This window comes from Hyaena hyaena, unplaced genomic scaffold (assembly GCF_003009895.1).
Source record: "Hyaena hyaena isolate Hyena2069 unplaced genomic scaffold, ASM300989v1 scaffold_287, whole genome shotgun sequence".
Taxonomy (NCBI): domain Eukaryota; kingdom Metazoa; phylum Chordata; class Mammalia; order Carnivora; family Hyaenidae; genus Hyaena; species Hyaena hyaena.
The window spans coordinates 1,644,741-1,671,558 of NW_024080919.1; the positions used below are offsets into that span (position 1 = coordinate 1,644,741).

The following is a 26,818-nucleotide window of genomic DNA, read 5'->3' on the forward strand; positions in this document are numbered from 1 at the left end:
TCTACCCAAAACTCACTATCAAGTGATTTGAAAGAAGAAGAGACCAGAGTTGTTGGTGTTCATTTTCTTCTATTTGAATAGAGATCCTAACGTTAACAGGCTTGGTTCTCATATCTCAGGTATTCCCACCCAAACCCCCTCAACGCTCTTGTAACAACATCATGAATTGTACTGGTTTTGCTTTGTGATCAGCATATTTTATCATTTATTTCTAATGGTGTCAGGTTCTGCTTTTCTCTGTGGCCAGGAAAGGTAACTGCCCCTTCATCCTCTCCAAAAGAGGTACCAAAGCTGACAATCTGTGGGATTCCCCTCATTGGGTTTTTAGATCTCTCTCACTTTAGTGATAACCATCACCAGGGACCTTGTGCTTGGTCAGGTCTGTGAAGGGACACACACTAGCTCTGCTCTCATCTTACTCCACCTTTTTCCATGTCGGTCTTGATCTGCTCCTCAAGATCCTCTGGGGACACATAAAAGTCCTCTTCTGGTGCCGATGATTTGGGCCGGCAGTGTCCACAGCAGCAGTTGCAACAGCAGCATAGGCAGCAGCAAAAATAACAGCCAGTCAAGAGTCCAATGATGACGAACAGGGTCTAGGGGAAACAGAGAGAAAGTGAAATAGGGGTGAGGGACGGTGGGGTGCGGGAGAACACCAGAACTTACGTGTGCATCCGTGTATCTCCAGAGACCTGAAGATACTGCAGTTCATCCTGAGGACCACATATTCACCCTCATCCTCATTCCATGCAAGAACTAGCTTTTTAGTTGCCTTGGAAACAAATTCCTTGTAAATTTTGCCTAACAACTCACAGGAAGTGACTTGTAGCCACAGTAATGAAGAGTGATGTTTTCTTCTTTATTCATGAGCTGTGGTGATCATTATTAACAGTAGAGCAAACAAAACCACACACAGACAATCTCTACAGGTCAAGTGACCTAACCAAGGGGATTGAATCATTTTCACTAAAGAAGATCTATTAATAGCTCTCCCTCCCACCTCCTCATTTCTCTTAGTCACTAGGTCTTGCCAGAACCTTTTCAAGATCTCTTGCACCCTCTCCCTTGTCTCTCTCATGTTTGGTAAAGACTTTAGAAAGATCTCCTTATCTCTGCCTTTAACATGTCAGTAGCCTCCTAACTAGCCTCCTTGCCTCCACTCTTGCCTCCACCTCTACTCTGCACATTGTTGTTGGAACTTAATGAAATGCGTGTTCTCTTGAACCTACGCAGCAGCTGTCCCGCCTCTCAGGAAAGGCTGGAGCCCCTGATTAATGCTCATCTGGCTTCAAAACCTTTCCCTGAATTAGCACAGCCCCATGCCTGCCATGACTTCCTTGGCTTTGCTCTCCCTGTGGATTCGTCTGCCCAGAGGGCCCCTTCCCATTCCTCAGCCATCTAACAAATGTCAACTCTGGGTTTAAAATTCTTCTCAAAGCTCCCCTCTCTGACATCTTTCCTGATCCCCCTCACTCTAACACAATTATGTAACGGAGGACCGTGGGGAGAAGAAGGGGAAAATAGTGGGGGAGAGGGAGGGAGGCAAACCATGAGAGACTCTTGAAGCTGAGAACACACTGAGGGCTGATGGGAGTGGGGGAGTGGAAGGGGGGATGGGCATGGAGGAGGGCACTTGTGGGGATGAGCACTGGGTGTTATGTGGAAACCAACTTGACAGTAAACTATTAAAAAATAAACTAATAAAACAATTACTCTCTCCTTTGTGCCCCAGCTGTACTCGATAGAAATTTCTCCCAGGTTTAGTTGCTGTTGTTGACACCTTAGGACGTTTATCTGTTTACAAGTCTGTCTCACATTAGACTGAGAGATTTGAAGGCTATAACTATATGGTAGTCATCTTTTAATCCCTCCTGCCTGAGGATTTAGTACCTGGCATGTGGGAGACAATAAAATACCTACTGAATTAATGAATGTATAAAGTAATTAATAGATAGACAGTTTGTTTTAGTGAACAGTCAGAACCAGGATTTCCCCACAAGCATATGAAAGATTTGCTTAGTAAGTCTGCCATAGCTAAAGGTGAAAAGAAACTCTCCCAACACCCCATTTAAGTTAAAATAAGCCAATTTTTCAATTCATCAAAATAATGATTGTAAAAAAATGTTATTTGAAATAGGAAGTGTTTTGAATCAGAATGTACATTTTCTCTAAAAATAGCAAAGAGCATAAAGATCACCTTGTGTGTATGCAGTTCCCCAGTAACTTCAGGTAGAAATCCTTGACGCTGATGAAACTCCCCTGGCTCATTCCCGCTTCCTAGCCCCCACTGCCTCTCTGTGACTCCCGCCGCCGGGATGTGGTGGAGCTACAGTGGCTTGGGGTGAGGGAGCCTATAATCTTTTAGCTGTGGGTATACTACATTTTCATAGACTTAAGAAAATTACTCTGAGAACAAAACTGCAACACCGCCCTCCTCACCAGCTGCCTCCAGAACCTTTCTGTGCAGTGTTCCTGAGCTATTGCCCAAACAGCTCCTCCTTTCTTTACCTACTTTTGTCCCCTTTTGTCTTTACCATGCAGCTCCCATATTTACTCTTCGCTGAACATTTCCTTTAATTCATATACTGATTTGTTCTTTACTTAATCCAACTAGATTGGTTGCCTGCTACACAAATAACCTTGACTTATATACTCAGTACTTAGCACACTACTGAGCATAAGTAGGAGTCCATTAATTTTTTTAATGGGAAGATTTATTTTTTTTAATGTTTATTTTTCAGAGAGAGAGTGCGGGCAGGGGAGGGGCAGAGAGAGGATCCAAAGCAGGGTCTACGCTGACAGCATAAAGTCCAAAGTCATAAATCATGAGATCGTGAGCTGAGCTGAAGTTGGACACTTAACCGACTGAGCCACCCAGGTGCCCCAGGAGTCCAATATTTTTGAAATACTACTTTCAGTGGTACAATAAATCATTCATTTAATGCATACTTAATACATGATCACTATGTGCCAGCCCACTCTAATGGGCATGGTGCAATTAGGCTTTTGACATAAGCAGAAGAAAGTAGATATTTTGTGTGTGGCCTTATTTTTAAAGAGCCACATCAGGAATTATTTCATATATCTCTAATACTGCTGGACAACATCTGTTTTTCTATATGAATTTTGATCAATTTTGTCAACTTCCTCAGGAAGGAAACCTATTTGTTTTCATGCGGGACAGCCCTATATGCAACCAGGTGCTAGTGTGTAAATTATCTAGAATGCCAGAGATACCTTCCCATGGAGAGAATGTCACACCTGGAGATTAGGTTCCCAGGCAAGCCCCCTAAAACCTACATTTTATATGAATATTCAATCTATCGTAAATATATTGTCCCATTCCAAGGTCCAAATCCACTCAGCGGGAAATTGTCTCTCTCTCTCAGGTCTTCAGCAATAGAGAAAGGGGATCTCAAGTGGGATCCCAGTTATCTCTAGGAAAAGACATTTTGGAGACTGTAGAAGACAAGTGTCACTTTAGGTTGTAGACTCTCCATGCTTATTTGCAAAAATATATTCTCTCTCTACCTGCATAATAAAACTTCACTTTAGCAAGGTTTATTTTAGTGGAAGAAAATGACAATCAGAATCCTACTGACCATGCAACCTCTCTTTTTGGAGATCTGCAGTTTTTAAAATTATCAATTATCTCTTATTATCTCTTATCTCTTCTTTTTTTATGTTTTTTTTTTTTAATTTATTTCTAGGAGAGAGAGAGAGAGAGCGTGAGCAGGGGAGGGTCAGAGAGAGAGGGAGTCACAGACTCTGAAACAGGCTCCAGGCTCTGAGCTGGCAGTCAGTACAGAGCCTGACACGGGGCTCGAATCCACGAACCGCGAGATCATGACCTAAGCGAAAGTCGGACGCTTAACCGACTAAGCTACCCAGGTGCCCCTATCTCTTATCTCTTCTATTATTTCACAAAATCTATGAATTGTCCAAAAATATTCTGATGGATCATATGTATGCTTCTATGTAAATATGCTTTTATCAAAGGATAAGGATATTAAAACTCATAAACAAATGTATAACCATCACTAAACATATGCTAATTCTAGGAAACCACCCAACGTTTACTGTTAAAAGTGAATTCTGATTGTACTAAGTCCTTAAAAATGTTGCCTTCTTGACCAGATATCCTTTCTTCCCTTTTCCCTCTATGTCTCTCCCACACCCTGTTCAGCACTACTAATTCTCACCCCCTCTCCCCCACTCCCCCCCCATTTCCTTCTCCACTACTTCAAGTCAGGCTTCACGTGAGCCTGTGGCATCATTACCACACATCCTCCAAATACTGTGTTTGCTCATGTAGCCTATGCTATAGACAGTAAGGTACATGGCTAAATTTGTCCTATAATAACTTACCAAGCAGTTGTCACACTAACAAATTATTTCTGCTTTTGAGCAATGAGTCAGTTCTTAATTAGTCATGGGGTGAGGGGGGCCAGTCAGAATTAACCTGAAGCCTCAGATTCACTTATAATTAATGTCTAGAGCTATTTTAATTTGTGCTGTGTTTTATAGTTGTTTAATGAGCTAAAGCAAAAGATGATCCTCAAATAATAGCTTCGGATTAAAGCAGTCTCTCTTTTTATTTACAATATTTAATAATATAGTAAGCTTAGATTTTCTCTGAGATGGAGTCTAAAAGAGTGAATAGTATCATGGTTTTTCTAGGAAATTGTTTTTGAACAAAAAAATTGATTTACCTTTGCCCACCAGCTTGACAGCATGAAGTAGGTATTAACATTTTCATCTCCAAATTGCTCAGCCACATAGAGTCCTAGTGATCCATATTTGTCATATATGTTTCTCTTTGACATGTCGGTAAGTATTGTGTGGGCGTTGTTGATTTCTTTAAACTTTTCAGCAGCAGCTGGATCATCTGGATTCTTGTCTGGATGATGTTTCAGGGCCAGTTTTCTTTTAAAATAAAAAAAAGTGAGGAAACCTATTATTTGACAAGAATTGCAATGACATTTTAGGAGGGGCACTGTTCTTTTGTACATCATTTTTACATGCAATTACTGTGAAATGGTAAGTTTCACAAAATGTTGATGTAACTAAGCAAGTTTCCATTAGATGTTGTCTCCTGTTTCTGTGTGCGGCCCAGTAGTGTGGTTTCTTTCCTCACATCCTCAAAGGGATTCGCAATCGCTGCGTGGTTTTTGAGTCTGAGCCATTTTGCTGTTGGCAGATACGTGAAGTTTATTTCCACCTTGCAGCTGATCGGTGGCCCACCTCATATACAGGGGCCTTTAAGAGTTTGAGCAAGAGGAGAAGTTTACACCAAAATTCCATTTAGAACTGGAACAAGTTTCTGGAATCAACAAAACTTCACACCACATATTCTATAAGTCAAATTAAAAATTGTCCAAAAAAGTCTGATTCATACTCCCTTGAATAAAACTACGACCTTTTTCACAAATTTTCCACAAATCCTTCCTCACTCCCTTTCGTTTTTGTGAACAGATACTATGACTTCCCTTGTTTTCAAATGTATATTTGACTCCTTTTCCTTTTTTTAAAGGTTTATTTATTTATTTAGAGAGAGAAAGAGAGCGAGTGAGCAGTGGAGGGGCAGAGGGAGAGGGAGACAGAGGATCCAAAGCAGGTTCTGTGTGTCAGAACCCCATGTCAACATGGGGCTAGATTGCATGAGCCATGAGGTCATGACCTGAACTGAAATGAGGAGTCAAATGCTTAACCAACTGAGCCATCCAGGCACCTCTATTTAACTTCTTTTAAAATAGGTCTTTCCACTTCAAATAATCTGTGGAAATTTAGTCTCTTCTCTGTGGATCATGAATCAGCTCCTGAAGAGTATATGTATGTGTTGTGTTGCAGTGATGTGTGTGTGTGAGTGAGAGAGAGAGAGAGAGAGAGAGAGAGATTGAGATTTGAGGGTAATTTATTCTTCAGTTATACGCAAGTATTTAAAAACCTGTAACTGTAACATGAATGTGAGAACTGAACTACGATAGTCAGGGTCTGGCTGGTAGCCATTTCCTTCACTTCCCTTTGCAGACAAATTTAAATAATGATTAAAGCTGTGTTCAAAATTGAGTCTGTAGTAATTTTTCAACTACAAACTCAACAAATTTTTATGACTCTGTACTGGAAATTTTATATTTGTTCTCTGTACTGTGCCCATCATAGCTATATGGATGAATATACTTTAAGCTTTTATTTTGGTTTAGATTAAACTGCTACATTTTAATGCAGTAGTAAAAGGCTATAGTAGAGCAGAAAAGTAAAGTCTACTTCATAAGTCAGTCTACACAATAAGCTGGGAAAAAATCACACCTATTTTAGGAATTACAATATTGCTGGTTAGGAAGTAGGTGATTAAGCAGCTCAGCATCAGTACCAAAATACCTAAAAAGTATGGTGTAAAAGCCACTCTGAACTCAGAATAAACAAAGGGAATAAAACAATGATAGCTCATTTTAAATTTCTTTAAAACATTTTCATGCTTTTTGAGAGATGTTTGGGGTATCTAGGTTTCCTAATGTGCAGAATTCATAATGAAATCTTATGCTAATAGCATAAAATGTCAATGTTGTCATTTAAAAGATCTTCTATAATGTTTACTATATGCCAGCACTATTGTAAGCATGATATAAATATTCATTAAAATATTTATCACAACTCTATGAAATAGGTATTATAACGATCCCATTTTACAGGTAAGGAAATTTAGCCACCAGAAAGTTAAGTAACTGCCCAGTATCACACAGCGAATAATTAGAGCCAGGCTTTGTACACAGGCAATTTGAGCACAGACCTTGAGCACATGCTCTTAACCACCACTAGGCTGCCTTTTTTATATTTTTAATTTTAAAAAGGCACACGATGTTAGTAGGCCATTGTAAGGACTTTGGCTTTTGGTCTTCTAAGGTGACGTGGGAAGCCATTGGGGTTTTTTGAGAAAAAAGAGTGGTATGATTTGACTTGAGTTTTAGAAGGATTACTGACTCTTGGAGAGGACAAAAACCAAAGCAGGGAGACTCTTTAAGGAAAAGTTCATGGTGGTTCTGATCAGTATGGTGGTGGAGGATATAATGAGAAGTGGTTGGATTCTGGATGTAATTTGAGGGCTAGCTGATAACTTGGATGTGGGATACAAAAGAGAGAAATGAGAGATGGCACCAGAGTTTTGGCCTGAGCACATAGAAGTTTGTAGTTACTATGTAATGAGTTGGCAAGTTTTTTTTCTTTTCTTTTCTTTTCTTTTTTTTTTGGGGGGGGGGCAGTAGGGAACGGTTTGTTAGGATTTAGAGTTTGTATTTTAGACACCTTCGAGATGCCTATTAGATACTAAGTGGAGATGGTGGTAAGAGAGAAGATGTATGAGCCTGGAGTTTAGGAAGGAATTACTGTGGGACGTGTATGTTTGGGATTTCTCAGCAAGTGCACGATATTTAGAGCTGTGGAAGTGGAAAAGAGAAGTGAGTGGGTCCAAGAGAAGTCTAAAAACTGGGCTTTGAGAACAAAGAGCAAGCAAAGGAGATGAAGAAAGAAAGGTCAATGAGGCAGAAGGAAAAGTCTGGAGAATATGGGGTCTTGGGACCTAAGTGAATAAAGTATTTCAAGGAGGAGAGTGGCCATTTGTGTCCAATGCTATTAACAGGTCCTGAGAACTAATCACTAAGTTTAGTGATATAGAAATCTTTGGTGACCTTGACACACACACACACACACACACACACTCAACACTCACACACATACACACACATACACACACACATACACACACACAACACTCACACACATACATAGACAATGGTATATGTTTATATAAGGGAAAATAAAGCAGAAAAATAAGTAGAAAAGAAAGGAAAATGAAAGGTTATGATCACAATTAACAATGCTTATAGCTGCACATTGGGATTATAGGTGATTCTTTATTTTGTTTTTGCTTGTCACAAAAAATATACATATTGCTCGTGTAGTTTCCTTCCATAAGCATTTTTAAAGTCCAGTTATAAACGTTGTTCTCTTTTAATAGCTGAAAGTTTAGAGTTTGTTCTCTTAAATGACCGACTGGCAAATTAGAAGGGGTAAAAAAAAAAGGGAACAAAGAAGACCTCTAGCTTCAGTCATCAAACAACCTCAAGTGGATTCTTTAAACACATTAATTTTAATGGCACGATATCCCTGGGAGTCTCACACTGTGCTCTGGAATACAATTGCCGCATTTTCCCTGCAAGTTCCAGAAATCATGTTCAGGCCAATCAAATACAAGAGGTATTATTTCTGCCTTGAGGAAAGAAACCCCTGCAAAGTGCCTCTTTGCATTTCCTTCTTCTTAGGTTTCAGTTGCAGACTGATAATACACTGCCCAAGACTTAGCCAGAGAAGCCTAGCTTCCTGTCATATTTTAAGCTGTTCGGATCTTTGTCAGCTCACAAGGGCAGATGCACCCAGCCATTTATCACACTCCTCTGACAATAGCATTGGCAAATTCAGAGGGCTGGAGCGTCTCCATTTGTAACAAATCCAATTCCTGATCGTCAGCAGCATTTTGACTCCTTGGCAGATATTCTTGGCTCTGAGGAATCCTTGGGAAATATGGCCAGCAGAGGCAGCTGCCAAAATTACACCACTGCTCAGGAAGTGATTGGTCAATGACCCACACTTGGGAATTGCCTATAGAGCAAGGAAGCATGTATGGAATTTAGGGTGAAAGGAAGTGCTTGGAGTACATTTAAATATAAAATTCACCTAATTCATTTTAAAGATCTTTCTTATAATTTCTCATTTTCAACTTAAAAAGTGACAATTCTCAACCAGAACTTGTGCTTTTTATTCTAAATCTCTCTATACTCTTGGTCACCTAATTAATTTGGTATGGCTATAACTAATTTGATAAATAGCATCAGTTCTTCTCATTTCCACATCAGAATCCAATGACAACTGTAAACTGAAATGCATAGTGAATTCAGTGAGTGACAGAGAACATAAACGTGGGGTTTATGGCTGTAATTACTTAAGGCCCTATTGAGACAGTGGCATACTTCTAAGAATTATAGTGTTCTGCCCAGTTCTCTTTCTCTTAACCTCTAACCCTCAGATCAGATCTACCTACTATTCTTTACTAGTCTCTGCATCATCTAAGACCTAATTCTGACCATGTTGCCCCAGCTCTAGGCCAGCTCCATCTCCACGGGGTTGAAATGTTAGAGGAGACCTTGTTTGGGGAGGGTAGCAACTGAAATTTAGAGAACTAAGGCTGTGTCTATAAGCTACCTTTCCCTACTCAACACATTTTCAGCTGCTTTCTCTAATTACCTACTGTTTTTCCTATTTCAAAATTTCTCCCCTTCTGGGAACTTGTTGTTAGTTTATGGAATCTTCTGATGAACAGAAATTCTTAATTTTAATTTAGTTGAATTGATCAGTTTTAGTCTGTATTCAGAAAGATATCTCCCTAAAATTCTACAACTCTAAGATATAGATTTGCTTGCTTCTCACATGGAAGTCAAGAATCGACTGGGAGTTAATTTTTTAATGTGATGGAAAGTAGGTGTCCAGTCTCATTTATAAAATGTAGTTACCCAACTGTCTTAGCACCATTTATTTTAAAAAATAAAATCCTTTCCCTGTATTTCTAGGTTGTCTGTTCAGCTCCATTGGTCTGTTTGGCTATTTCTGGGCCAATAATAGTTTGAAATATGGTACTTTAAAGTGTGTCTTAGTATCTCAAAGAGCAAGTTCTTCTGTAGTGTTTTATGTGGCTCTTCTGCAGCCTCTGCATGCCACATAAATTTTACAATTAGCCTGTCAATTTACACACATATACACACACAATATTGGGATTTTTGTTGTACTTGCATTAACTGTTCAGACTAATTTAAAGATTGACCTTTGTACACTATGTCCACTTATTTAGACCTTTAAATGATTTTTATAATTTTACCATTTAGGTCTTGCATATATTTTATTAGATTTATTTCTGGGAACTTATATTTTGTGTGTTTGATTTTGACATTTCAAAAATTTTTCTTAATTCATTGCAGATATAAGAGATTTTTATATATTGATGTTCATAAGCTTATTAATTTTAATAAATTACAGATTATTTTGCATTTTCTACGTACAGTCATATAATCTATAAAAATTATTGTTTCTTTCCTTTCCAGTCCTTGTATCATTTACATTTTCTACTTATTATTTTGGCTAAGAACTTGGGTATAATGTCAGATAAAAGTAGTTATAGCAGGGGTGCCTGAGTGGCTCAGTTGGTTAAGCATTCAACTTCAGCTCAGCTCATGATCTCACAGCTCGTGGGTTAAGCTCCACATTGGGCTCTGTGCTGACAGCTCAGAGCCTGGAGCCTGTTTCAGATTCTGTGTCTCCCTCTCTCTCTGTTTCTCCCCTGCTTGCACCCTCTCTCTCTCTCTCTCTCTCTCTTAAAAATAAACATTAAAATAAATAAAAAATAAAAGTTAGTTATAGCAGCTGTACTTCTCTTTTACTAATTTGCTAACAGTGAATGGATATTGGATTTTATCAAATGCTTTTTCTGCATCTGTTGAGAAGACACATTTTTTCTCTTTCAATCTTTTAATGTGATTGATTGATTTTCTAATGTTAAATGAAGTTTATGTTCTTAGATAGACTCAACTTGGTCATTTTGTATTATTGTTTATTTATTGCTGAACTCAGTTTTCTAATACGTGCATCTAATTCTATAAATTTCCTTCTAAGTACATCTAATTCTATAAATATCCTTCTAAGTATTGCTTCAACTGCATTCCCCAAATTTTAATTTGTAACAATTCAGTTCTAGATATTTTCTAATTTTAATTGTGGTTTATTTTGCCCATGAGTTAGTTTAAATTGTGTCTCCCAATTTTCAAACATATGGGAATTTTCTTGTTATCTTTTTGATGTTGCTCTCTAGCGTGATTGTTCTGCAGTGAGAAAACGTATTTTATTTGATTTAAATCCTTTAAAATTTGAGGGTTGCTTTATGTCTCATTATTTGTTCAATTTTTATAGATGTCTCTTGTGTACTTTAAAGAATATATATTCCATATATGTTGAGTGCTTTGTTCTTGTGTAAGAGCATTAGATTTTATTCACAATTTTTTTGTTCAAATCTTCTCTATTCTTAACTATTTTACTGATCTGTCAAACAGGGTGTATTTCCATTATGGCTTCAGGTTTGCTTATTTCTACTTATAGTTGTCACTTTTGGCTGTATGTCATTTAGGCCATGGTTTTTGAAGTGTACAAATTGACAAGTAGTATACATTCCTGGTGAATTGAACTTTTATCATTTGAAATATGCCTCTTTATCTAGAGTCATCTTTTTGTCATTACTTTGATATGAGTAAAACACCAACTTTCTTTGAGTGGGCATCTACTTATAGTTTTCTCTACTTCTATTTTCACACTCTCTGTATTCTTATATATTAGTGTTTTGAATATATAATTGAATATATATATCATTGTTTTTGTCCCATCTAAAAATATTTTTTCCTCCTTTTTGCCATCTTTTGGATTGATTCTTTATAGTTTTTTTTACTTTTTTCCCCACTGTTGCTTTTGGAAATTAAACATTTGTAAAATTCTTCTTGGGATCTCCCTAGAGATTACAAAATCCTTATCAAAGTCCACTATCAAGATACTTTTGTCTTCCTCCAAGACAATATAAAAGTCTTAGAACATGAACACTGTTACTTTCCTCCTAACTTAAGTGTTGTTGGAAGTATGTATTTTAATTCTCTAAGTCTCTTAATCCCTTGAGAATTGCTACTTGATACAATTATTTAATAATCTTTTTCACAATTAGTGTTTGTGTTAACTTACTCATATATTTTCCAATTATGTTGTCATTGATTATATCTTACATCTCTGACCATCCATCTGGAATTATTTTCCTTCTGCATATGAATACCCTTTAGTATATCTGTTAGTACAGATATGCTGATAATTAATTCTTTTTTTTTTAAATGTTTTATTTATTTTTGAGATACAGACAGCATGAGCAGGGGAGGGTCAGAGAGAGAGGGAGACACAGAATCTGAAACAGGCTCCAGGCTCTGAGCTATTCCTTAGCAGAGAGACTGATGCGGGGCTTGAACCCATGAACTGTGAGATCATGACCTGAGCTGAAGTCGGACGCTTAACCGACTGAGCCACCCAGGTGCCCCGCTGATAATTAATTCTTAATGATTTTTGTTTAACTTAAAAATGTATTTATTTCACTTTCATTTTTGAAAGGTACTTTCCTTGGATATAGAATTGTAGGTTATCACTTATTTTCTTTTTCACACTAAAGATCTCAGTCCACTGTCTTCTGGATTCCATTATTTTTGTTGAAAATCTGTTGTAAGTCTAGTTGTTGTTCTTTGAAGATAGTTTGTGGGTTTTTTTGTGGTTGCCATCAAGGTTTTACATCATTTTTCAGCAGTTTTACTATGATGTGCTTTGATATAGATTTCTTTCTATTCTGCTTGGCTTTTATTGGGCTTCTGGTATAAATGGATTGATATTGTTCATGAACCTGGAAAATTCACATACATTGTTTTCAAATAAGTTTCCTCTTAATTTTCTTTCTACTCTCCTTTTCAGACTCCAGTTGCGTTTATCTAAGACTTTCTTAATGGATCTTCTATGTATTTTATCTTCTTGCATTGTTTCTATCGTCTTGTAATTCTTTTTTTTTTTTAATTTTTAAAATGTTTTATTTATTTCTGAGTGAGAGAGAGACAGCATGAACAGAGGAGGATCAGAGAGAGAGACACACACACAGAATCTGAAGCAGGCTCCAGGCTCTGAGCGGTCAGCATAGAGCCCAACGCGAGGCTTGAACCCACAAACCGTGAGATCATGACCTGAGCCAAAGTTGGACGCTCAACCAACTGAGCCACCCAGGCGCCCCTTCTTTTGTGATTCTTTCTTGCTATTTTCTTCTGGCCTATCTTCCAGTCAGCTCTCTAACCTGTTAAACACTGCCTTTGAGTTCTTGACCTTGGTTGCTGTATTTTTTAGCTGTAAAATTTATGTTTTCATTTAAAAAATCTTCGGGTCGCCTGGGTGGCTTAGTCGGTTAGGCGTCCGACTTTCGCTTAGGTCATGATCTCGCGGTTCGTGGGTTCGAGCCCCGCGTCGGGCTCTGTGCTGACTGCCAGCTCAGAGCCTGGAGCCTGTTTCAGAGTCTGTGACTCCCTCTCTCTCTGACCCTCCCCTGTTCACGCTGTCTCTCTCTCTCCTAGAAATAAATAAAACATTAAAAAAAAATGTGAAGTGCCCCTTTTCATAATTTCCAGTTTTCTGTGAAAATCCTCAATTTTGTATTTTATTTCTTGATCATAGATAGTTATTTTTAAATCTGTATTGGATAATTCTACTACCTGAGGGTGTATGTGGTTTTGTATCTATTGTTTATTTCTGCTGATTTTTGTTCGTATTGTCTTGACTTCTGTGCTTATCACTGTGTGCCAAATATTGTATTTTTAAAACTTTAAAAGAGTATTATATATAGGAAAGTTGTGAAAGAGTAAATCCTAAGACTTATTATTATAAGAAGAAGGTTTTTCTCTTCTTTTATATCTATATGAGATGATGGACGTCATTTCACAATGTATGCAAATCAGACCATCATGTTATACACCTTAAACTTATATAGTGATATATGTCAATTATTTCCCAATAAAACTGGAAAAATTTTTAAAGAAATAATTGGACTACTAAGAAAATGTTGTCTTACACTAGAGAGCACTTTTATTTCCTATTTTCAGATGTCTAGTGGCACTTACAAAACTGAGATCATCTTAATCTAATAGGGATTGCGATTTTTTTTTCAGTCACCTAGATGGCTCCAAGTTCAGTTATAATCCATACAAGACTGGTGTTTTCCATGATCTATTTCTGGGTAACAGGCTACAGTGAAATTTAATAGCTTAAAACAATAAAAAAAAAATTATTAATTTACCTACAGTGTTATAACTAGGCAGAAGTTGGTGGGGACAAGTCCTGTTTGCTTTGGCTAGGACTACTCAGTTAGACCTGAAAGATTGGCTTCCAAGATGGCCTCAGTGACATGGCTGGCACTAGCTGTGGGTGAGAGCTCAGCTAGGGCTGTTGGCTGGGAACGCTGTTCTTCATGGGGCTTCTCCACATGGCTAGGTGAGGAGCCCCAAAGTATGATAATCTCAGGATAGCCGTATTTCTTAAGAGGTAGGTAACTTAAACCATATTGCAAAAGCAGGGGCTTTAGGCTGTTTTAGGATTTAGGTACACCGTCACCTCTGCTCCCATACAGTCTATTGGTTAAATTAGGTCAGAGCTAGCCGAGATTCAAGATTATTATACAAGGATATGAATACCAAGAAATATGGTTTATAGAGGAGCACAAAAGTAATAGTGAATCACAGATGATTTACTTCCATATTGTCCTTCCTCCTGGGGTGCAGCACCTCAGAGTATAAGCAGAATTGCAAGACTCCCATTCTTATTGGCTAGGGTCCCAGATTTTTGTCCTTTCTCTGTAGAGTCCTGCTCAGCCTCTCAGCTTCTCTTCTTCCTTATCATTACCTAGTCAGCAGTAATTCTTTAAAGTGCTTTTCAGATGTATATATAAAAATATAATTTTTATCCAGTTTTTCTGGTTTCTTTCAGTGGAAGGGAAAACTAACCCAAATTACCTATCAATGATAACCAGAAACTCCTGGTTCTCTTTTATGTCTCCGTTCTACTCTTTCAAGTATAGCTGACCCTTTGAACAATGCAAGGGTTGGGATGCCAACCTCCCACCCAGTAAAAAAATCCATATAGAACCTTTGACTTCCCCAAAACTTAACTACTAATAGCCTACTGTTGACCAGAAGGCTTACTGATAGTCAATTAACTTATATACTATATTCTTACAATAAAGTAAGCGAGAGAGAGAAAACATTAGTAAAATCATAAGGAAAAGAAAATACACTTACAGTACTGTACTGTATTTACCTTAAAAAAAATCCACATAAAAGTGGACCAGCACAGTTCAAACCAATGTTGTTCAAGGGTCAGCTATATATGTTAATTCTACCAAAGGCTTTATACCACTGTTATATAAACAACCCACTGTTAGTTCTTTACTGCAAGTTGAGACCCATTAGCTCAAAAGCCCACCAATGCAAAACTCAAATTTATACACATTTAGTTATTTTTAAAATAGCACAACGAAGCAGATTATCGGCCATTTGGAGCCTACCTACTCCATATACCTGCAAGACCTCGCTCCACATGTGCTTAAGAGCCTTGTGGTACTAAGAATCCAACCCGCTACGGCCCTCTGGAGCTGTCTGGCTCAGAGACGTCCCGCTGTGCTCCTGAGTGACATCACCTAGACATGTAAGCCCCCTTGCCAACATCCCACCTTCCCTTCTCACCGAGTTCCCTCGCCCTCCTCCCCTTGCGTGGGTGGCTTCCTCGCCAGAGCCTCTGGATAGTTTCATGCTGCAAGCATCTTTCCCTCTCAAGCAATAAAGCCTCGCCCAATAAAGCTTATTGTGGGTTACTGCCTCTCATGGTTGTATCTTTTCCCTTGGTCAGCCTCCAAGTCCCGTGAACCCCGTACAACCACCTCATGCATTTGTACCCGGTACGTTTTCCCTCCACACAAGAAACTTAATGCGATCTGATGCTGAAAGAAAGCGGGAACAAGAATGTTATTGGGGCTTAAGGAAGAGGAGCCACTAGGTGAGGATTAGTACTGAGCTGCAAAAGGGACAGAATTGCAAATTCGGGGCACCATTTGGCTTCAAATGGCAAATAATGATGCCAGTACTACCCCTGCCATGTTAATTATTTCCGAAACACCTGCTGCCATAGTATATGATTCAAGCATTTTGACCACCAAGGCACCCAGGGCCCTCTGAAGGCCACATTACACAGTCCTGTGGTTTCACATTTGCAGATGGAATATCAGAACAGCTCACCCCAGCAGTCGTCATGGTGTTCTCTCGTTCTGTGTGACCCTCAGTCACACTCATGACTCAAGGCAGATGGCATGAGATAACAATAGGAACCGTAAATGATGATCTGTTTTAGAGAATTGACCTCTTCGCCCCATCACATAAAACCTGATGGAGAGTCAAGTGCTGACCTCTAGTGGCAGTCAACACGTTGATATCACTTTATGACAAATAATCTTCCCAAGTTTTTACTACACTGTGTAATAACTTGATTTTATGAGGCATTATGCTTGAGTATTTTTTAATATGAGAGTTAAAAATACTTAAGCTTTTGAAAAGTTTAAACGCCAATTGATAAATCTTTGCTTTAGATCCTTTTCTGGTCATAATTCTTAGGCTAATTTTTAGAGCCAGCTCTTTACCCTCCCTAATAAGGTAGAATAGACTAGAATATTTGTACACACACAGTAGAAAAACTGTGTCCAATATTGGAAGTTTATCTACACCAGTCATAAGAGTACTGCCTTAAGGAATGAGGACCTGATATCCTGAAACCACTAGGTCACTACAAGCCTTCCAACCTCCAGCAAGCCACTAAGATCTCTCTGTGTTACATTTTTAAAATAGTTTTTCTTGTCAGCCTATAGTTTGCGCAGAATCTGAGAGCTGCATACAACTTAAGATCTCTGTATTTGTCTCCAACAAAAGTTTTTGGGCCTCTAACCTTATTATGTTTCTTGGGGAAATTTTTGCATTCTTGGTTTGTTTGTTTGTTCATTTTTTTCAGCCAGCAATCTTTACCGAACTCTGATCATCAAGGGAGAGACCTGGGATGTCGAAGGAAGAGCAATACAAATTTTGTCTCCTAGTTTCGACAGCAGTTCCCACCACTTGTTCTAGTGAAAACCCTTAGCAGGCACTTGCTCTCTGTAGACCCTCCTCCCGCTCTCTGATGGCTCAAGTGCCAGTGATAGTGAAGCGTGTCCAGGCTACAAGCAGTTCCTGGTAATTTCCAGGGGTGGCTCGGCTGGTAGCTCTTGTAGGGTCCCCCGTCTCTTTATCTTCTAGGCTTCTCAATGCAAAATATATAGCCTAACTCCCAGGTACCTCTTTGTGTTAAGTGCTCACTTTCTTGTTCTCCCCTAAACCCATTTTCCCCCAAAACCCCAGGACTTTGACACTTACCAGGACCTGTTCTTCCAGACTGTCAGTCTCACTGACCTAATTTCCTTAACTCTACAGTCTGACCCTTGTGGTCCCGCACTTGAGTGCTACTCAAACCAAAGTATTCTTTAAATGTTTCGATTTCCTGGGGCGCCTGGGTGGCTTAGTCAGTTAAGCGTCCGACTTTCGCTTAGGTCGTGATCTCGCGGTTCGTGGGTTCGAGCCCCGCGTCGGGCTCTGTGCTCAGAGCCCGGAGCCTGCTTCAGTCTGTGACTCCCTCTCTCTCTGACCCTCCCCTGCTCACGCTGTCTCTCTCTCTCTCCCCTAGAAATAAATAAAACATTTAAAAAATGCAAAAACAAAACAAACAAACAAAAAACTCCAAAAAACCAAAGTGACCTGTGCAGCAAAAGCAAGCAAGTAGTCAAACAAGTAAAGGTAAATCAGACAAAGTACTGGGAAGCCAGCAGCAGGAACTTGAGAGTAGAGTGGACATGTCAGAGACAGGGTTTTATTCATTCTTCATAAACCAAAGGAGGGCCACTTCTCATAAAAAGAATGAGGAACAGAGTAGACAATCTGACTGTGTTGCTACAGTCATCTGTGTTGATAATTTCTCCTGTGCTCACCAGTTAGATCAGTAGTTTTCAACATCTGATGCTCAGAGTCATCTGTGAATGAGATGTTGTTTTTAAAAACTCATGTCTCATGGCTCTACTATTAGAGGTTCTAATTTTGTAGATCTGGGACATCTGCATGCTTGCAAAAGCTCCGCACTTGATTTGGCCGTGCATCAAAGTCTGGTTTTGAAGTTTTGCTGTTACTCTACTTGACACGTGATTCTTTGTTTTTCTCCTTCCTTCCTTCCTTCCTTCCTTGCTTCCTTGCTTCCTTCCTCTCTCTCTTTCTACTTTCCTTCTTCCTTCCCTCCCTTCCCTTTCTTTTCTTACTTTCTTTCCCTCCCTGCAACCCTCCCTCCCTTCCTTTCTTTTTTTCTTCCTTCCTTAATTGTGGTAAAAAAAATTACAACATACAGTTACTATTTTGATCATTTTTAAGTGTACATATCAGTACCATTAGCTGTATTTCTGTTGTTGTGTAACAGACCTCCTGAACTTCTTTATTTTGCAAAGCTGACTCTGTATCTGTTGAACAACTTCCCATTTCCCCCTCCCCTCAACCCCTGGAAGCCACAATTCTAACTTTGTTTCTATGACTTTGACTATTTAAATAGAACTTTGTTTGGGGCTCCTGGGTGGCTTAGTCGGTTAAGCGTCCGACTTTCGCTCAGGTCATGATCTCGCGGTGCGTGGGTTCGAGCCCCGCGTCGGGCTCTGTGCTGACTGCCAGCTCGGAGCCTGGAGCCTGTTTCAGTCTGTGACTCCCTCTCTCTCTGACCCTCCCCTGCTCACGCTGTCTCTCTCTCTCTCCTAGAAATAAATAAAACATTAAATAGAACTTTGTTTTTGTTGTTTTGTTCTGTTTTCTGCATTTTTAAAAAATAGGCTTCTGAATTGCCAGCTTCAAAGCTATTTAATTTCTCTTTCTACTACTTTGTATTAGTGTAACACTGTGGTTTTGATTTGCATTTTCCCAGTGATTAGTGGTGAGCATCTTTTCCTATACCTGCTGACCATCTGTAGATCTTTGGAAAATTGTCTAACCAGAGCCTCTGCCCATTTTTAAAATTAGATTGTTTGTTTGTTTGCTATTGAGTTTTATGTTTTCTTTTTACACTTTGGATATTGATCCTTTAGTGGATCTATGATTTGCAAATATTTTCTTTCCTTCGGTAAGTTGACATTTTATTTTGCTGATGGCTTCCTTTGCCACACAAATTGTTTCAGTTTCACGTCATCGCACTTGTTCAGTTTTGCTCTAGTTGCTTTTGCTTTTGTTGACAAATCCAGAATCACCAAGATCCACGTCGAGGAGTTGACTACCTGAGTTTTCTGCTAGGAGTTTTAGGGTTTCAGGTCTTACATTCAGTCTTTAATCAATTTTGAGGTAATTTTTGTTCATGGTGTAAGATAGTGGTCGAATTTCATTCTTTTACATGTAGCTTTCTAGTTTTCTCAGCACTATTTATTGAAGAGACTATTATTTCCTCATTGTATATTCTTGCTTCTTTTGTCATAAGTTAATTGGCCATATGTACCTGGATTTATTTCTCAGCTCTCTATTGTGTTCCATGAATCTGTGTCTGTTTTTATGCCAATACTGCCCTATTTTAATTATTACTGGCTTTGTAAATATAGCTTGAAATCAGAAAGCATGATACTTTCAGCTTTGTTCTTCTTTCTCAAGATTGCTCTGAGTAGTATTTATCTTTTGTGCTTCCAAACAAATTTGAGGATTTTTTGTTCTATTTGTGTGAAAAATGCTATTGGAATTTTCATAGGTATTGCATTGAATCTGTAGATTGCCTTGGGTAGTATGAACATTTTAACAGTATTAAATCTTCCAAGCTATGAGCATGGAATATCTTTCTTTTTTTCTTTACAAACTTTTATTTAAATTCTAGGTAGTTAACACACAGTGCAATATTGGTTTCAGGAGTAGAGTTCAGTAACTCATCACTTACATTCAGTACTCAGTGCTCATCATAACAGGTGTACTCCTTAATACCCTTCACCCACCTAGCTTTCCCCCACCCACCTCCCTCCGTCAACCCTCAGTTTGTTCTCTGTCTTTAAGAGTCTCTTATGCTTTGTTTCTCTCTCTTTTTTCTTTTTACCATATATACATATTTTGTGTTTCTTAAATTTTACAATTGAATGAAATCAGATGGTATTTGTCTTTCTCTGCTTGACAGCAAGAGAAAGATTTTTTCACTTAGCAAAATACACTCTAGCTCCATCCACATCATTGCAAATGACAAGATTTCCTCCTTCTTGATGGCTGAGTAATATTCCATTGTATATATACATCACATCTTCTTTATTCATTCATAAGTCAGTGGACATTGGAACTCTCTCCATAGTTTGGAAGAAGAAGAAAATCTTGTCATTTGCAACAACTTCAATGCTGTTGGTGTTTTCAGATAACAGGTTTTTGGTTTTGTGGATTTTCTTGTCCTGTTCTCTATTTCATTTATTTCCACTCTAATATTCACTATTCTTTTTTCCCTCCTGCTTCTGGTCTACTTTGTGATTCTTCTTCTCGTTTCTTAAAATGGAAGTTTAGATTATTTGAGATCTTTCTCCCTCTTTAATATGAGCATTTGCCATTCTCAATTCCCTTCTGAGAATTGCTTCCACTGCCTCCCATATGTTTTGGTATGAAGTGTTTTTTCTTTCATTGATCCCATAGCATTTCCAATTTCCCCTGTGGTTTCTTCTTTGACCCATTTGTTACTGAGGAGTGTATTGTATAATTTCTACATGCTTGTGAATTTTGCAAATTTCTTTCTGTTACTGACTTCAAATTTTATTCCATTGTGACAAGATAACATACTTTGTTTGATTTAAAAGTTTCTGAATTTATTGATACTTGTTTTGTGGCCTAACATATTGTTAAACTTGGAAAATATCCCATATGTACTTGTGTTATTGGGTAGAGTGTTCTATAGATGTCCAGTCATTCTAGTTGGTTTATAGTATTGTACAAGTCTTCTGTTTCCTTACTGATTTTCTGCCCAGTTGTTCTGTCCGCTATTGAAAGTGAGGTATTGAAGTCCCCAGTTACAATTATTGAACTGTCTCTCCCTTCAGTTCCATTAGGTTTTTCTGCATTCATTTGGGGACTCTGTTGTTAGATAGAAATATATATATATTATATTTATATATATATATATTTCTGAGAAACAGAGTAGATTCCCTGGGATATGTCAGAACTTTTCAAAGCTCTACTTCCCCAAAACATCTCGTTCCCCAGCCTTTTCTCCCAAGTATTTTTTAGTAAGTTTACTGTTGTCCCAACTGTTATCCATTACCTCAGGTAGCAATAACTAAAGCTTTTCCTATAAATCCTTTCAACAAATATCCCCCTTGCCCTTTCATGTCAGCTTTAGTGCTGACATGTTTCGATTTAGGTACAAAAAGACAAGCCTTCTGAGTAGGTTTTTCAGAGAGCCCAGACAGATTAACCAATGATAATTATTTGAAAATTAGGTGTTTTTGCATCCTCTGGTACCAGTACTGGTACTAGTACTGGGAATGCAAGCAGTTATTTTCAAGTTTACCACTGAATTGAGGAACAGGGTATAGGACTAAGACAACCTAAAATGCCTTGAAATTCACCACTCTTATCAATAGTTAATGTTAAAATATATATATATAAGTACAGCCCAATTGCCAAAGGCTTTTGTTTAATTTCCAGATTCTGAAAAGGTTGATTCTGACAGTTCTTTTCAGATTTTTAGTTGTTTTTATAGAAGAGCTAACTTTTAGAGTTCCTTTCTCCACCATTTTCACTGGCATAATCATCTATTGATAGTTTTAATATCTATACCAATTTCAGTAAAATGTTTTGAAGTTTATGGAAAGCATATTCCTTTGAAAGTAAACTTTTACTATTTATGCTTCTGTTTGGAGAATACTGATAGGCATAAAGCATACATAAGGAATATTTTGGTATCTAATAGATTAACAATTTTTAATGAAGTCTAACAGTGTTGTACCTTCATTCCCCTGCTTCTAAATTTGTGTTCACATAACTTCTTTGAATAACTATATTAGATCATTTGGCTCAATATCCATTGCTAAAGCACACAAAAAGGCAAACATTGCTTTTTCTCATTTATGCTTTTATGCATGCATTTATTCACCAGTTATTTATTAAGCACTTAGTCTATCAGGCATAGCTATAGGTGCAGGATATATGGCAGGTAACATGCTGAATGATGACATGATTTTAGTTTATCAACAGATAACTTAAGAAGCAATTGGACTTAATAGTATTGTCAGAAAAAGTTGCATTACCTTCCCTTATGACCTATAAGGATTTCTTGGCAGATCTTACTCTTTTAACTATAAAATATACAGAACCTTGTTGTCAATATCAAAAGCTACTCTGTCTAGTGAAAGGACAGATATCATATTGACTGTGATGTAGTCATTCTCAGGCTGTGCTAATAGTGGACCTACTTACCCATATTGTTTGGAAGTTAAATCTCTATGCTCATTCTGGATTTCTCTCCCTACTTCTGTCCTTAAATCCCGACTGGGGCTGAGAGCCCTGAATGTCATCCCTAGCCTTTCTTCTCAGACATTAACATTTGCTCCATTTTCCATTATGGCTCATCACTCAGACTCTGGCATTTGAATCTTTTGGATTCATGGTAGCTGTTCTAAAATCAAAGATGTAGTAATTGAGAGCAATGGGCTCTAGAGTAAGGCAACCCCGGGCCAGTATTAACTGTGACTTTGGACAGCTACTTAACTTACCTATATAGGAGGTTGAGGAAACTGTAAAATGAAGATAACGATAGTACCTGCACTAGAGATGTGAGAATTAAGTAGAATAATGAATTCAAGTCACTGAGCATAGTGCCTGGAACATAGTAAGCATTCCATATATATTGGCTATTTTTATTATTCTTGTTATCATTGATTCATTGTGGCTTTTGGGCTTGCCTTTGTAGCTTTTTTTTATTACCTTCAATATAAATTGGTGTAAATTATAATAAAATTAAGGCCATATAGGAGTGATGTGTCACCAAGACATTGACATAGGTGTTCCTGACTTCACACCCCCTTACAAGAACTAGTAACATCTATTAAAAAAAAAAAAAGAAAAAAAAAGACACTACTGAGAGAATCCTAGAACATGAATGTGAGGTTGAAGCACTCCCCAGCACCTCAGACCAAGACGGTTAGAAGGGGAGAGAAGTGGCTACACACTGCCCTCATTGCCCCTTCCCTAGGAAAGCACAACACCGAGCAGAGAGCACTCCCCTGAGCCTCAGGTTCCTCCAGGGGATAAAGAGAACCCACCGGGAGACAGCCAGACTCTCACGTCCAGCCTTGTGGGTCACTTTATAGGCGTGCATCTAATCTTGCATCACAGGTATTGCAAAGGATTCGTTGGGGGACAGCCCTGGAATCTGACTGTAATGAAGGAGGAGGAAGGGACTTACAACAATGAGCACATAGATCCAGGGAGACTGAGTTCATACTTGCAGTGCCCGAGTTGTAATCCCAACCAGCAGTTTTGCTCATCTGCAGAACTCAGTTGGGGGTACACTCAGACCAGGGAACTTGACAGGGTGAAGATTTGCCTGATTTGGATCCTCAAATGAGGAGTTTTGCCAGGCCTACACATTGGTTTCCTTACATCCAGGCAAGGTGCTAAGTCCTGGCCCCGCCTCATGTGGAGAGTGCCTTCGGCCCCATCTGGCCACAAGGGCTGTTGACAACCCCTGAAAGCTGTGCAGCCCAATGGCCCTCAAGCCAAGAAGTAGACAGGCAGAACTGGCCAGCTGTAGAGCAGTGTCAGTACCAGGGGTGGGGGCTTCCTGTGTTCTGCACAGGCAGGCAGATTCATTCAGAGGAAAGGCTAAGGGTAGTACCTGGCCTCTCACAGCTAGAGTCTGTTTGGGAAATTGAGAGGAGTCTAGAGCATCCCCTCCCATTCCCACCTGTGACTGGCAGGGGGGCTGAGATATAACCCCACCCCTTGTGGAGAAAGGGCTCCAGCCTCTTCTGACCAGAGGGCCAGCAACAGCTTGAAGCTGTGCAACCCAGCACTGCTCGAGCAGAGAGAAGAGAAGACAGAGCCAACAGTTTGCAGAGTAAATCCAGTGGCCTTGTTTGGCCGGAGAACGTGTGGTATCGGATGACTTAAGACAAAAAAGAAATGTACTAGTTTTAGAGCTACTCCCCCTACTGTGCCTGTTCAGGAAATCTAATTCATAGACCTACTCATCACTAAAGACAGCATTCATCCTGTCCAGCCAAGGAACCTAACCAGAGCACACACAAGTTGCATAGTACACTCAACAGCCCTCTGGACGGTGGCACTTGAACAGGAAACATAGCCTGAAACTTCTCTCATCTGTGAGCAAAACCAGTGGCCTTGCCTGAGCAGAGAATCCAGCGCACACTCAGGCCTGGTTTGGGTCTCCACGAGAGCCGTTATCAGCCTGGGCCCTGGTCTGCTGCTCTGTCAGGTCAGGGAGACTAATTCATCAATCCATCTACTACCGAATACAGTGCCCAGTCCTAACCATTTAGTAAGCGTGACCAGAAAATTCAAACAACTGCACAGCCCATTCTACACCCTCGCTTGGGTAGGAAACCAAGCTGGTGGTCCTGTTCAAGTGTTCTCAGCCAGTGGCAGAACTCCATGCTTGTCCTCAGAGCTCAGACAGTGGCTTTCCCCCCAAACGGGCCATAATAGGAGGCCCCATTTGCTCAAAACCATCATCAGCAGATACACCCAAACTTAGCTGGCCGGTGAAGAACTGTTTAGCCAAAGCAAACCTGTAAAGTCTGGAATAGGAATCCCATTACTCAAAGGCATAGGTACCAAAGAAAGGAATCAAGGATCATGAGAAATCAAGGTAAATATAGCACCATCAAAAAACTAATAAAGTTCTAATAACTGACCCTAAAGAAATGGAGATCTATGAATGGTCAAAGAATTTGGAATAATCCCTTTAAGGGAGTTTTAGTGAACTAAAAAAAAACATAAACAAAATTAGGAAAACAACACATGAACCAAATGGAAGTTTGACAAGGAAATAGCAACTATCAAAAAATCCAAACAGAAAGCCTAGAGTTGAAAATAAAGTAGAGAGTTCAGAATTCAATAGAGAGTTCAAAAGTAGACTCAACCATGCAGAAGAAAGAATCAGTTACCTGGAGGATAGGACATTGGAAATTACCCAGTCAGAGGAGCAAAAAGAAAAGAATGAAACAGTGAAGAAAGACCGCATTCACTTTCTCAGGGAAGACTTCTCTAATCCCTAGTCCAAAAGTAGCTGTCTGTTATAAATCCTCATGGAGCAATGCTTTTTTTTTCCCCCAAAAATGTTTTATCTCATTGGTAGTTATATACTAAATTTTATCAACATTTGATTAATTTCTGTTTTCTGCATTAGACCTCAAGTTATATGAGGTCAGTGACAATGATTTCCTTATAGAAACTGGTATAGTACCTAAGACAGGAATGAATGATGGAATGAAACACTCCTTTCATTTAAATGATTAATATGAACTCTATGCTCAAGTCAATCTATTTTGCTCACCACAGACTCCCTTATTTTGCTTGTCTTCCTGTATATATCTTCCAACCTTACTACATCTAACTCTTTATAAGGTAAGATCTCTAAGCGGTACAAATTACATGTATATAGGCAGATATAGATATGTAAATAGATATTTACATTCATTTTCTCATAATATAATATAAATAAGTATCCAGTACTAAACAGACATTGAGTGGATGAGTGAGTGATACGAAAAGTCATTGATCATAATGATTGTAGTGCCCAGGAACAAATGAAGTCGTATGAAGAACTAGGAGGAACAGTTTGCCGTGGGAGAAGATTTGCCACGGGAGAAGGGAGGATACGCTGCTGGCCTGAAAGATAACTGACATAGCCTCGTATACTCTTCTTTTTAGTGGAAGGTTTTAGAATTCAGGAAACAAATTAGTACTGATAGAGATTAATTTCAATTTATCTTGTGAGCTTGAATCATCACTTTGCCTTGTAAATATTTACAATTCTTCTATTAGCTATGCATTCCCCTGACATTTACACTTTATTCAGAAGCAGCCTCTGTTTTGACCTGTAATAGCTAATAAAGATGGGTAAGAGCACCACAGATTGGGGTCGCCATAGATCACTATGGAAATGGCACTCTTTCCTGCTTCTTGTGAACATAGCATTTGCCACATGTTGGTCTACTCTGAGAACTCACCTCTTCAGAGATGGAGGGTGATTTCCAGAAAGTCCCATGTGGAATTGAATGAATAGAAAAATCAAATCCCTCCTGCCCTGCGAACCAGGGTATTTGGTACCTCATCAACAAGGAGAAATTAAGCGCATTCATGAGGCACAGAATCCCAGGTGCTAATGTATAAAACTAGCTCACTCTGATTTTGTGGTATTCTGAGGAGCTAAGGAAGGGCTAGATCTTTGTCTGATTTCTCATCTAGTAGGCCAGCACGTTGTTAGGCTTTTGTCCCCAGAACACTAGGAAAACCAGGTGGCTTCCTTTTTGGCCATTTAATCTTGTTTCTACCTGAATTCAAAAATGTACGTATCAGTGTAAATAATAACTAACATTTAAGTTGCTTGTGAGAAACCAACTTGCCAATAAACCATTTGTAAAAAAAATTTTAAGAAAAAGCTAATTGAGCTCTGTTCACTTATACAAATTATTCAATAGCAAATTACTTCTTCATTCTCATTTTAATTAAAAAGAACAAAACAAGAAAAAAAATTCACTGCCACAGAGGGATTTTAGTGTTAAAATCAACACTACCTTCTTTGCTTTTCTCCATAGTGCTTTCCAATATCTAATAGGCTGTATATTTTATTTAGTTTTTATTAGGCCTCCCTACTCCCCCAGCCCAGAATATAGGCTTCAGGAATCTTAGGGATTTCATCTTTTCTCACTGCACTTTTCTCAGTGCCTAAAACAGTGCTCAATGAATATTTGTTGAATAATGAACTAGACTTGTTGTTATAAAGCCATTAAACTTCTGAGAGAGACTAGACATACTACATAGTACATCCTCTGATCAGCCTTCTTGGCTTCATTATAATTAGGTAGCGGTATGAGGTA

At 38.8% G+C, this 26,818-nt stretch overlaps 1 protein-coding gene across 3 annotated transcripts in view; it reads right to left on the reverse strand.

Moving 5' to 3' along the window:
• Positions 1-26,818, reverse strand: part of DNAJC5B (DnaJ heat shock protein family (Hsp40) member C5 beta) — an 89,425-nt gene that overhangs the window by 25,650 nt on the left and 36,957 nt on the right. For all 3 annotated transcript variants that reach the window (XR_005530928.1, XR_005530929.1, XM_039246990.1), the window contains 2 exons: positions 4,713-4,926; positions 425-596 (listed from right to left, as the gene is read on the reverse strand). Coding sequence is in view for 1 of the 3 variants with exons in the window: in XM_039246990.1 (XP_039102921.1) it covers positions 425-596; positions 4,713-4,926 (386 nt within the window). In the remaining 2 variants the exon portion in view is untranslated. The remainder of the gene's footprint in view (positions 1-424; positions 597-4,712; positions 4,927-26,818) is intronic.